General features: G+C 47.9%; 1 protein-coding gene across 2 annotated transcripts in view; it reads right to left on the bottom strand.

Annotated features, from left to right (window-relative positions):
* The window catches only part of MTBP (MDM2 binding protein), a 701,292-nt gene that overhangs the window by 541,174 nt on the left and 147,689 nt on the right, over positions 1–12,429 (bottom strand). For both annotated transcript variants that reach the window (XM_069621563.1, XM_069621564.1), the window contains exon 8: positions 5,236–5,370. In XM_069621563.1, coding sequence (XP_069477664.1) covers positions 5,236–5,370 — 135 coding nt within the window. The remainder of the gene's footprint in view (positions 1–5,235; positions 5,371–12,429) is intronic.

Below are 12,429 nucleotides of genomic sequence, written 5' to 3'. Positions count from 1 at the left end.
CTGGAGAGAAGATCTGCGTCCGTCGCCAGTTTGATAGGTGGGGACGCTGACAAGTCCAGAAGGTCCGGGAACCAGATCTGTCTCGGCCACGCCAGTGCGACGAGGATCATCCTGCACCTAGACCTCTTGAGCTGGTTGATGAGATGGAGCAGCAACGGCAACGGAGGGAACGTGTACAGGAACAGGCCGTCCCAAGGGAACGAGAAAGCATCGCCCATGCTCCTCGGCTGGGCGAACCTGCTGGCGAACCTCTGGCACTTGGAGGTCGTCGCGAACAGGTCGATCTGGGGTTTGCCCCACCGTTGAGAGCCGATGCACCTAGTCCTGGCGTAGTTCCCACTCGTGGCACGAGCGCAGCTCCCTGCTGAGTGAGTCGGCGATGGTGTTTTTTATTTCTGCCAGGTGGAAAGGAACCAGAAACATCCCCTGGCCGACGGCCCAGTGCCACAGATCCTGGGCCTCCTTGGATAGGGCTGGGGATCTGGTGCCTCCCTGCTTCCGGATGTAGAACATCGTGGTGGTGTTGTCGGTGAAGATCCTCACCACTTTGTCCTTGAGGGACAGAAGGAACGATTTGAGCGCCCAGAACACGGCTCGTAGCTCCAGGATGTTGATGTGAAGAGACCTCTCCTCTGGGAGCCAGAGGCCTCTTGCGTGGAGATCTCCGGTGTGGGCCCCCTATCCCTCCAGGGAGGAGTCCGTCGTTACCGTCTCCTGATACGCTGGGGCCTGAAAGTCCATGCCTGCCGAGAGGTGTGCACGGGCACCCCACCATAGAATCGCCCGACGGAACTCCTCGTCGAGCGGGATCCTGTCTTCAAAGCAACCCGCTGCTTTAATCCAGCAGGCGTCGAGGAACTCTTGTAGCGGACACATCCGAAGTGCAAAGTAGATGCATGAGGACATCATCCCGAGGAGGGACTTGATGGACCTCACTCTGGCCACATCCGTGGTTAACAGGCGCTGCACCTTGCCCAAAATGGCCTTCGTCCTTTCTTCCGACGGAGATGCCAATCACTTCACTGTATCGAGCTTTGCTCCTAGAAACAGTGCCACCTGCAACGGGACCAGATGGGATTTGGGGTAGTTGATGGCGAATCCCAGCTCCGTGAACAGGCGGATGGTCCTCGCTGTGTGTTTGACGGCGAGTTCTCTTGACCTTGCACGGATTAGCCAGTCGTCCAGGGAAGGGTAGACGTGGATCCCTTGCAGGCGCAGCCGCGCCGCCACCGGTGCAAGGCACTTGGTGAACACCCTGGGTGCCGACTTTAATCCGAACGGCAGGGCTCTGAACTGGTAGTGACGCCCCTGGACTACGAATCTGAGGAACTTTTTGTGACCTTTTAGAATGGGGATGTGGAAGTAAGCATCCTCCAGGTCCAGTGACGATAGGAAGTCGCCCTCCTCCAGCTGTCCCTGCACGTGCTGGAGGGTGACCATCCTGAATTTCTGTGCCGTGATGTACTTGTTCAACCGACGCAGGTCCAGGATGGGGCGCCAACCGCCTGTCTTCTTTCGGACGAGGAAGTATCTTGAGTATACTCCGGGGCCCCGGAGCCTCTTGGGGACGAGCTCGATGGCACCCTTCCTGAGCATCGCCCTTACCTCCAACAGCAGTTGAGGGACCGGATTCTCCTTCCTGGCCACGAGAGGAATGCAAGGACACTTCTTTTGAAATTCCAGCAGTGTCCGCGGGTCAGGGGGTCCAGCACCCAACGGTCGGTGGAGATGGACTTGAGATGGACTCCCACACGCGGAGGAACTTAGTCAGCCGGCCTCCCACCGGGGTGCTTCGGTGGGGCCCGACGCTACGGCCGGTTCAGTCCTGCTTGGAAGAGGCCTTGCCACCTTGGCCTCCTTCCCGACGGCGGCAAGACCCTCCTTGCTTGCCGCGGCCTCTGTAGGCCTCCTGGGGCGAGGAGCGGGCTGCCTGGCAGTAAGTAGAAGAGCCGCCGCTGGATCCCTTGGAGGCTCCCTGTCTGCCTCCAGAGCTCCGAAAGGGTCGCCGTTGCTGAAGGACTCCTAGGGCTCGGGCTATTTCCGTGCCTGTCTTGATGGCCTGGAGGGACTCATCCACCGTCTTACCAAACAGGTTGTTGCCGTCGAACGGCATGTCCAAAACTCTTGTCTGGCCGTCCTGGCGAAAGTCTGTCGCCTTGAGCCATCCTCGTCATCGGAGGCAAACCCTGTTGCCCAGTTGGCGAAATCCGGTATCGGCAATGTCCGTTGCCACCGTTATGGCGTGATCCGAGGCCACCTCTCCTTCCTGCAGAATCTGTAGGGCCTCCGCCCTCTTGTCGTCCTGTAGGAAGTCTAGCAGAGGAGCTATCTTGAACCAAAGCTCCCTGTCGTAACGGGCCACAATCGCTAAGGAATTGGCCGCCTTAATCGTCCTCATCGTCCCATGGAGTCCAACTTCTTGCTCTCGCTGTCCAGCAGGGAAGTGGAAGTTGAAGCTGCCGCACCCACTGCTTTCTTCTTGGCCACTGCCGAGACGACAGAGTCTGGCGTGGGCTGGGCCCTGAGGCACAAGGGGGCGGCATCGGGGGGCCCGGTACTTCTTCTCGTACCTGTCCCTCTTGGCAGGTGTCGTGGAAGGTTTCTTGAGGAAAGCCAGCCCCTCGTCCCAGATGTCGTCGAGCAACGGCACCACGAGGACCGTCTTTCTCTTGGCCTCTCGTCGTTGGTAAAGAAAACCTTCCTTTTTCTGTTCCTCAGGGCAGAGCTGGAAGAGCTCGGATGCCCTGGCTATCATTGCGTGAAAAGAGCCAATTTCGTCGTGCGGAGAAGCCCGAAGGGGGTTGGGGGGTGATGACGGGATGTCCGTTGTGTCATCACCGCCGCCGTCATCCATCCCCGTCGCCGTATCTACTCTAGGGTCCGGCGAGGGGGATGAGGGGTCCACAGGCCTCGCGGGCACGAAGGGTGGAGCGGGGGGAACTCTCCTCTGCTTGTTCGGAGGGCTTCCAGATGGGCGTGGTTCTGGATCCTCCGCCGGGGTCTGTGGTAACCTCGTCCTTATCTCAGTACATAAGGATTGTATCGCCAACAAAATGGCCTCCGAGCTATCCTGGGGCTCGGGTAATGGCTGCGACGGACGGGATGGCTGCTCCACTGGGCCCTCGTCGTCGCCATCGTCGCTATCTTCGATCAAATCAGCGGGAACCGTCCCCTGGGATCGAACCTTCTCGAACCTCTCGTTGAGGCCTATGAACCTCTCGTTGAGGCCTTTCACGGTTTCCACTGGATCCTCCTCGGAGGCTGAATCCGAGTCCGTAATGGCCACCGCTCCCCCCCCCTTTTTCCGCTGGGGTCTTCACGGGGGTCTTAACGATGGTCTGGAAAGAGGATTCCCTCTGCGGCAGCAGGGAAACTCTGGGCCCCGAGGCTGCCTCCACTGGCATAGCCTCTGCCGGCTTCGCCAGGGCCGCTGCGACAACCTCGATAGAGGCCTTTGCCGGGTGGATCGAGGCCCTCACCACATTAGGTGCGTCCTGGGCCTTAGCTTTGGGGGGGGCTTTATCGCCTTGTTCCCTCTCGGCTCCCTTCGAGATCGACCGGGGTCTCTCCAGAAACCGGGTTCTCGGACTTCCTCTTCCCCGAACCAGAGCGCTGGCTCGTGGTTGATCGTGCCGGGGAAGTCGCCCCTGCCTGGCAGCCGAGGAGCCCGACCTTTCGGCACTCCCGGTGCCCGTGGACTCACGATGCTTGGCCTTCTGTTGGGCCCCCGTCACCGGGGCACCCTCACAGGACTCAGAAGACTGCTCAGACTTTTTCTTCGCCTTCTCACCTGCTGTGCCCTTCTCCAGCCAGGCGGCGAGGAACGATGATCTTGCTTGGTCCGTTCCGACAGGTTCTTGCAGAACGCACAGTCCTTCTCCACGTGCGTCTTGTCCTCATGAAGGCAGTAGAGACATCTCGAATGCTCGTCCTCCTTGAAAACATTTTGCAATCCGCATCCTGGGCAGCTACTGAACAGCTTGGATCCGGGCGTCGAGCTTCCCTTGTCCTGGGCCATGTCCGTTGAGGTAGGCCACAGATCTTCTGAAAGCCTCCAAGAAGCTTAACCCGACGAAAACTTCACCCTTGAGGGGCGTAGAAGAATTCTGAAACGGGTCCCGTTATCGGAAGCAGAAACGGTGGAGCTTGAGGCTCGATTAACCGAAAAATGAGAAAAATCTCCTGAAAAAACATGAAAACGCAGTAAAAGTTCGAGAGCTAAACACGAGGACTCCCAACACTTGAACGTGCGGTAAAAATCTGAGGATGGCTGCCAGGGGAGGGGCTTAGGTAGAGGGCAGTCATTGGCTGTGGGCAGTATGACCCAGAGATCAGTGATTGGTTACTACTAAGAAAGACAGATCAGAAACGAAACTGATACCGATTTCTTCTTTACCGAGGATTCCCAGCCTGACGACGGGGAATATTCATGAGCATGTGAATCTATGCCAGACCCCATGCTGGAGAACATAAGAATGTTGATTGATGTGTATGGCAAATCCACATACTGTCTAAACAAAATCCCAATTAAAAAAAAAAAGGAGACAGCTTCGAGTCAGTCATTTCATAGGCATAACTAGCAAAATGGCTGAAAGAAATGGCAATGAAAGCACAACAAGAAGGGCTAACCAAGTAGTCACTTTGTTCCGCTCCAGGTAATAAGTGGGTACCAATATGGTAAAATTGCTATCCCGTGGTTCAGCCTTAAAAAGAAAAAAAGTAGCCACTGATTAGAAAACAGATACACTGTCTCGCTGAGAAAATGCTCCCATGGCCATAATGTGGTACTTTGCAAGTACCCCAGGCCAGGTAGTGGTCAATTTAGGGCAGGACATCACAAATGTACAATATTTAATTAGTTGTAATCTTCAGAGAGACTTCGGAAAACGTCTTGTTGACAAATTAGGAAACCAGTTGGCAAAATGAATCCCAAAAAAGGTTTTCTGCTCCAACATGTATTGTACAAGGACAAAGGTAGAAGCTACTGCATCTTAAATATAGCATGGTGGCATAGGTCCTTTTCCCTTATTAAGACATGCAAAAGGAGTGAATAAGAACAGGTTTTGAATAAAGGTCTCACTCCCAGCTGCACCATGCCTAGGTGTGTTACAATTCCAATTTGTTAAGGTTAACACACACAAAAGAATCCTAGAGCTCTGACCCCATTGCACTGTCCTGTTAATGGCTAGCAAATGATAAATCCCTGCAGGTAAAGTGCAAGCAACAACTCCTTACCTCTGGAAGTTTATTCAACTTCTTGGAGTGTTTAGCTCCCTTGGCAAACAAGCATCCATGTTCCTGTAGTGTGCTAAAATTGTTCTTGAAGGAGCTCCTTAAGCAGAATTCTGGAAACTTGATGTCAGATCCAAACTAAAAAAAAATAAAAGATAACAGCAAGTTCACAATTAAAATACAATTAAACACATTAAAATAAAGAAACCCAACATGCTGGCAAATAGTATTGGAATAACAGTTAACGCACAATCAAAATGAAAATTTCTAACAAGCAACAGCAGTTCTCCAGTGATGGGATCTTTCAGGCATGCTTCCTATGCCTTTGAGCGACCAAATCTCGATCTCATTCACGTCCTTATGGCCCCAGCACTTTCAACATCAATGATGTGCAACTTCCTCCCACTGATGTGCAATCCTTCAAGAGCATGAAGAAAAAGGCCCTATCTGATGTTTCAGAAACCATCATAGCTCATGTTTTTCACCTGTTGTCCATTGACGTGCATATCTACCTTTGACTGTTGGCTCACCAATGCTGTCGACCCTCTTCAGAAACTCAGTGTAGAAAGCAGAGGAATTGGCAGTTGGTTAAATAAAACCTCAAAACTTGACAGGAAAGGAGGGACCTGTGATTTTGCGACTCAGAAGCACCCAGGTTGGTCCTAGCCATTCTATATAGCACATTGCAACCATCTCTCTGCTTTCCCACATACTTCTACAATACTAACTTGTACATACTCCTTACTTTAATTTACTCACGTATAAATCATTTACAAATCACATACGGACTAATCCCACTAAACACTTAAACATGATGTTTATATATAAAATCAACGTGTAATAAAAGAAGAGAAAAACAAGTACAAACAAATCCACTCCCAACATCATTGGTGATGCACAATATCTTTCCTTTAATGTAGACTCTTTAGCCTATTTGGAGGCTTCTCCCATACGTGGACTTTGAATGTCCTTTATAGGGCCCCCTCAAATGACCCTTCTTTTCCCATCCTCCTCAATAGTCTGCTTCTTTCTTTGTTGAAACCAAAAACTAAATTGGTTCTGTTAGGAGATTTTAATCTCTGGTTAGGCAGTGAATCAGACTCTACCGCCAAGACTATGGAAAACACGCTTGATGCCCTAGGCTTTCTCCATCATGTTAAGAGTGGCCACTCACATTAAGGGACATACCCTAGATTGGGTTGCCTTCCTTAATGTACAGTTGAGTCAGGTGGATGTGCAGCCCTGCCCGGGGTAAAATCACTTTAGCATCTGCTTTCACTCCCATCTGGAAGCTTTTAATAAAAAACCCTTTCACCCGAAACTTTATGTAACCAGCAGTAACCAAAAACATCTGAATAAAGATGCCCTAGGTCCTTGGGCACAGGCCCTTATCACAGAGATAGGATCTCTTGCTAACCCTAGAGACAGGTCAGCCATAATGACAAATTCTCAACAGACTATCACAGAAAAGCTGGCCCCTTCCAAATCCAAATTGAAAACAATAGAGCACATAAACAACTGGTTTTCCAAAGATATCTCAGATATGAAATTTAAGAAAAACAAACTATCATCTATGGCGAAAGGATAAATCACCCAAGAACTTAGAAGCCTATAAAACCTCTGCTGCCGATTTTAAAAAAGCGGTTATAATAGCAAAAAGGAGACAATGTGAGGATCACCAATATGAAATCCAACTGTAAGGAGCTCTTCAAAGTAGCAAAGAGCAATCACATACGCCTGGACCTATCCAAACTCTGATTGTTAAAAACAAAGATTGGTGTACTGATATTCAATCAGCTTTGTCACTCAAATTCGAAAAAATCAAAGAAACAATTGAGACAAAAAAACTTGACTTGAACACATTAGGCCAGCAAGTAAAGACTTATGGCGGGATGGCTAAGGATAAAGATCCACCCATATTCAAGTTTACTGCAATTTCTGAGGAGGAATTAGTAAAGACTATTACTCAACTTAAAAGCACAAGTTGTAAAGGAGACCCCGGCTCCTCTATCATAATAAAGGAATGTCTACCCATCCTCATCCCGGCACTTACAAAGTTTGTGAATGCTTCTTTTCAGACTAATCTAGTGCCTGACAATCTAATAAATGCGTGGATCACACCCCCTTTGAAAAAGCTGAATTTGTGCCTTTTAACATCTTCCAATTACAGACCAATCACGAACACTGCGTTCCTTTTGAAGATTCTGGATCGCGTTGCATTTAATCAAATCTCTGTATTTTTGGAACAAAATGAAATCCTGCATAAATATCAATCAGGTTTTCGGGCCAACCATGGCATTGAGACAGTTCTTGCTCTTAAGTCTCATCTAATTCAAGAGTTGGATAAAGGCAAGATCGCTCTTGATGATCCTAGATCTTTCCGCTGCTTTTGATCTGATGGATCATTCTATTTTGTCCACCAGGTTAAGAGAGAACGCTCTTCCCCTCTCCCCCCCCTCCCGAGGAGGCGATCCAATGGATATCATCATTCTTAAACGGTACACAGATTAGAGTGGCAAGTGAATCAGCAGAAGCTGATCCGATGCTTTTATTGTATGGAGTTCCTCAGTGCGCATGCGTGTCACCTTGTTTGTACAACATCTTTATGACCCCCTTCTTCTACATGCTGGAAGAGGAGGGAGGATCATATTTGCGAACTACGCAGATGACACGCAATGTGTCTTACCCATCTCGGGCTCTCACCAAGTAGATGAATCATTATTACCCACAAATGCATCATGGGTAAAATGCCGGTGTATCTGAAGGAAGCCATTGTTTTAAAAGACAACGTGAGGATTCTAAGATCTGATAATACCAACACCCTCAGAGTCCCCCACAGTAATTCCAATAGAGCCAGACAGGGCATGTTTGAAGTAGCAGCCCCCACCACATGGAATGCTCCGTCGCCCACCCTTAGAACATTGGCCTCAACAGAACATTTTAAGAAGGTTCTGAAGACGCTGCTCTTTGGATAAAACAATTGATCTACGTTCTGTTGTAGCCCTAGGTGTTCCTTGTCTTTTTTTTGTAAGTTTTTTATTTGTGAGTCTGCGCCCATTAGCCTATGGGTACCAGGTGCACGTTACAAATACTTTAACATAACATGTTTGAGCCGCGTTCTAGCTTGAGAAAACAACCTCACCCCTTATTTCTAGGGAGTGATCAGAGGCTGACATTTGTTTCTATTGAGATGCCCATTTCTTTATCTGGAGAATGGCTTCAATCTGCACCCATCCACGTCTGAGGTCTCAGCTGTGATTGAACCATCACATTAGACGTTTATTTTCCTTTTGTCTCATGCACAGGATACGGATTTGTGCTAATAGTCAGACTCATTCCCTCTGCAACTTTAATTGTATTTTTTTATTTAATTGTTTTTTTATAACATACTTAATACCATACCAGAGTTTGATTTCTAAGCACAGATCTGAACCTCTGTTGCTCTGCATGGTCTTGCTTCCGATACCAGAGCATTGCCCCTGTGCTATGCTCCATTTGTATTTATGGTGTCAATACAGACTGCGGAGGAAAAGATCTTCGCAGAATCCCTCTGTATGATGAAATAGAGAAGGCCTTCCCGTAGAGTGATTTGATGTAGGAGGGAATTCACCTCTTCTCCCCAAGTGGGAGCCCTGGCCCCTCCCCCCTGTGAGGCTAGAGAGGTGGACCTGTTCCACAACACCCTCCGTAGTGGTCGAGTTAAGTGGGACCTCACTGGGAGAGAATCCCCCTTTGGGAGGAAATCCCGTCGGGAACTCCCTACAGCTCTACACACTATGGCCTACATGGTATGCTCTAAAATACCAGAAACCTTTAATCAGCAAAACGGTTGTCAGGAAATGGGGCACAAGAGCCCACCGGAGTGGTGTGGAGCAATGGGAGGCTGAGACCGGCACGGGACACCAGTTCCCAGCTGCCTCAGGGAAGGGGGCACGCACAGCAGAGTTGAAAAGTGGGTGGCATGCTTTCACAGTTTCTTGTGATTAGCACTGTTAGTTAGGAATTGGTGCAGTCACACTGTGTGAGAATAACCAACACTTATATGCTTGGTATTAGGTAACCCACCTTTTGGCATAGGTCTGTACTAAACAAGTCGGTAGTGTGACCGAGCAGTCAGGCGTATCTCAAGAGAGGTAAATGTGAGCTGTACAAATGAAATCCGTAAATACAAGTAGCCAAGTAACACTTACACTCAAGGTTTCAGCAATAAATAGATTTATTTAATGAACATCAATTTTTAAATAAGCAGTCTTTAAAAAGGCAATTCATGTTACAATGTACATATACTTTAAAATCACTTTTCAGAATCAGAACAAGTTAGTGGATAATCTTCGGATATGAGTCTTGCACAATTCTTACACCGTGAGGTGACTTCAGTCACAAGGACAGTAATGGCATTTATATATCACACTAGTTATACTTTACAGATTCTGAGGTTGCAGAAAGGAAATATTTAAAGGAAGGAAAAAGGTTAAACAGGTTCTCAGTAAATGTGAGGACAACTAAATCTTCCAATGAACTCTAGACAAGTCTTTCCCAGCAGTAACAGTCTAAAACAAGTTACCACCTATCGGGGACGAACAATATCAAAGTCAATGGGCTAGAAGAGTCTTCAGGGAACCAGGACAGCCAAAGTCAATTTGAAACAGTTTATGGAGCTGAGGCACTTCATAGAATCAATGTTTACACAAAGTTAGAGAGTTAGTTAGAAAATCGCTTGTAGGTTAACAAGCTGATAAGCCTGTGAAAAGAGTTGGAATCAACTCTAAAAGTAAGCAACTGCAATTCCCAAATGAGAAAAGCAAAGCTAAGACAATGAGGTAAGCACCCCAAGTCGAAACATTGGTCCAGCTGGATTCTGTCTTGCTACAGCAGTGCAGACCCAGTGTTCCTGAGCCTCAGTTGTGGGGACAAAAGGGAGGACGCCTGGAGTTTTGTCTTGGTGTCATACACCTAGGAGTTTTGTCTTGGTATGATATTTTGATTGGTGTACTGTCTATGACAATAGAGGTGTACTCTGGGGGTAACTTATTTAGATGGGCGGGGGCACCTACAATGAGAATCTCTGTTTTGTATCCATTGAGGCAGAGGCCATTGGTTGCCATCGAGTTCTGGATGAGGGTGTAGATATTGTTGACAAGGATGGTATCCTGTTCTAGGTTTCCTGTGATGGGAATGAGTATTTGTGCGTTATCCGTGAAATTGGTGTATATAACTCCCATAGAATCTAGGGCCGTAAATAGAAGTTTAGTGTAGGCGTTGTAAAGGGTTGGGGAAAGACAAGCCTTGCGGGACGCCCAGAGGGACAGCAATGGGGTCAGCTGCTTCGTCACCAATCGCTACTCTCGAGGTTCACTCAGAGGAATGATTTGATCCAAGATGTAGCTTCTTTAGAGAAGTGGAAGTTGTTAGCTAGTGTAAAGCAGAGTTTATTGTGGTCCACTAGGTCAAACGCTGCCGATGGGTCAAGCAATAGTAATATTCATAGGTTTCCTGATTCTCTAATGGCATCCATCTGGTTTTTTAAGTCCAATAGGGCTGTCTCAGTGCTGTGCCTGGGGCGGGAGCCAGATTGCCTGTCTCCTAGTAGGTGATTATTTTTCAGATGGGATTGAACTTGTGTATACGCTATTTTGTCTATGACTTTGAGCAAGAAAGGGACTGTTGTGATGGGTCTGTGGTTAGTGGGGATAGTGGGGTCAAGGGAGGGTTTTTATAGAAGGGGAATGACCCAAGCTTCTTTGATATTAGCTGGGATAGAGTTCGTGCTGAAGGATGCGTTGATAAAGTTAGTGATGGTAGGCGTTAGGATGGGGGCACAATCTTTGACTCGTTTAGCAGAGAATTTGTTGCCTTTACAGTTGGAGGGTTGGAGAGCACCTATATAGTGTTCAGTACCTGAGTTTGGGTTACTGCGTTGAAATTAAATTGGGGTATAGTTTCTGAAGCATCGGTCTGTGGCGTAGGGGTGAGCTCAGCAGTGTGTGCTAGAGCCTTTCTTTGGAGCGCAATTTTATTTTGAAGTGTGTTTAGTTTGGAGGCTAGAGCATCTTGAATGGAAGTACAACAGGCTTTACTCGCTATCACTGAGCTAGGGGTGTGATAGGTGATTCTAATTCTCTAATGATTGTGAACAATTCTTTACTATTGGAGGCGGCATTGGAAATGCGGAAGTTCAAAAAACTTGCTTTGTGGGTGATCACGGCGCGTTTATAGATTTTGGAGGTGGCCAGAAGTTCTTTCTTGGTTTTGCTAGAGTTTTTTGTTTCTGTTAAGGCGTTCTAGGGCTCTTTTTTTCCTTCCGAATTCAACGAGTTCCTCATTGTACCACGGGTTGCTGCGTTTGAGTCTGAGCAGTGTGGATCTGCACTGGGCTGCTTCATCAATAGCAGTGCTCAGGCAATTATGGTAATGCAGAGAAATGCTGTCTGGGGTGATGCCAATGGTGGGTTGTGCATTAAGTAATTTGTTGAGGATGGGTGTAAGGATTTCCAGAGTAAGTTTGCGTGTGTTTCTAACCATAATAGGGATGGGTGGGTGGGGTGGGTGTAGGGGCTGGGTCGTTGGTCAAGATTATATTAAACAGAATTAGAGAGTGTTAGGCAGAAACCTGTGCAGTTCCCTTTGGGAACACTGCAAAAGATTTAGGACTACAGGTGTTAGCAGTAATCCCACTTGGTAGCAGTCTGTACCACCCAGATTTACCTGGTAGCTGTGGCTGAGCAGTCAGACTTCCCTCAAGAAGAGTTAGGCAGTATGCAAAGTATACACAATAGGCACTCAGACACAATAGCACAAGCAAACACTGACTAGAGCTTTGGTATCAAAGTATATCATTATTTATTTAAAAACACACTGTTTGAAACACTCCAGCACTCTTATTGTAAAACACTCTAAACGCAGTTACTATTATAATATATACAACCCGTATTCCTTATCAGACAACTCTTAGTTAACACCACTTATTTCCAGACAGAGGTGAGCGCTTAACTATAGATGGCACTCCAATAAGTTCATGAAGAAGGGAGGGAAAAAGACAGAATATGTGAAGATACACCACTCTAAGATTTAGGAACACTTTTAGCAAGGCAGAAGAGCAAAAGTCACTTGTGAGCCAAAGTCCATAGGCTGGGCCCTCTCTTAGAGAGAGCAGAGCACAAATGCGCCCAAGATCACACAGTTACACTAGGCTTTGAA

This window comes from Ambystoma mexicanum, chromosome 5q (genome assembly GCF_040938575.1).
Source record: "Ambystoma mexicanum isolate Mex_15411 chromosome 5q, UKY_AmexF1_1, whole genome shotgun sequence".
NCBI lineage: Eukaryota > Metazoa > Chordata > Amphibia > Caudata > Ambystomatidae > Ambystoma > Ambystoma mexicanum.
This window is presented reverse-complemented; position numbering and strand designations above follow the sequence as displayed.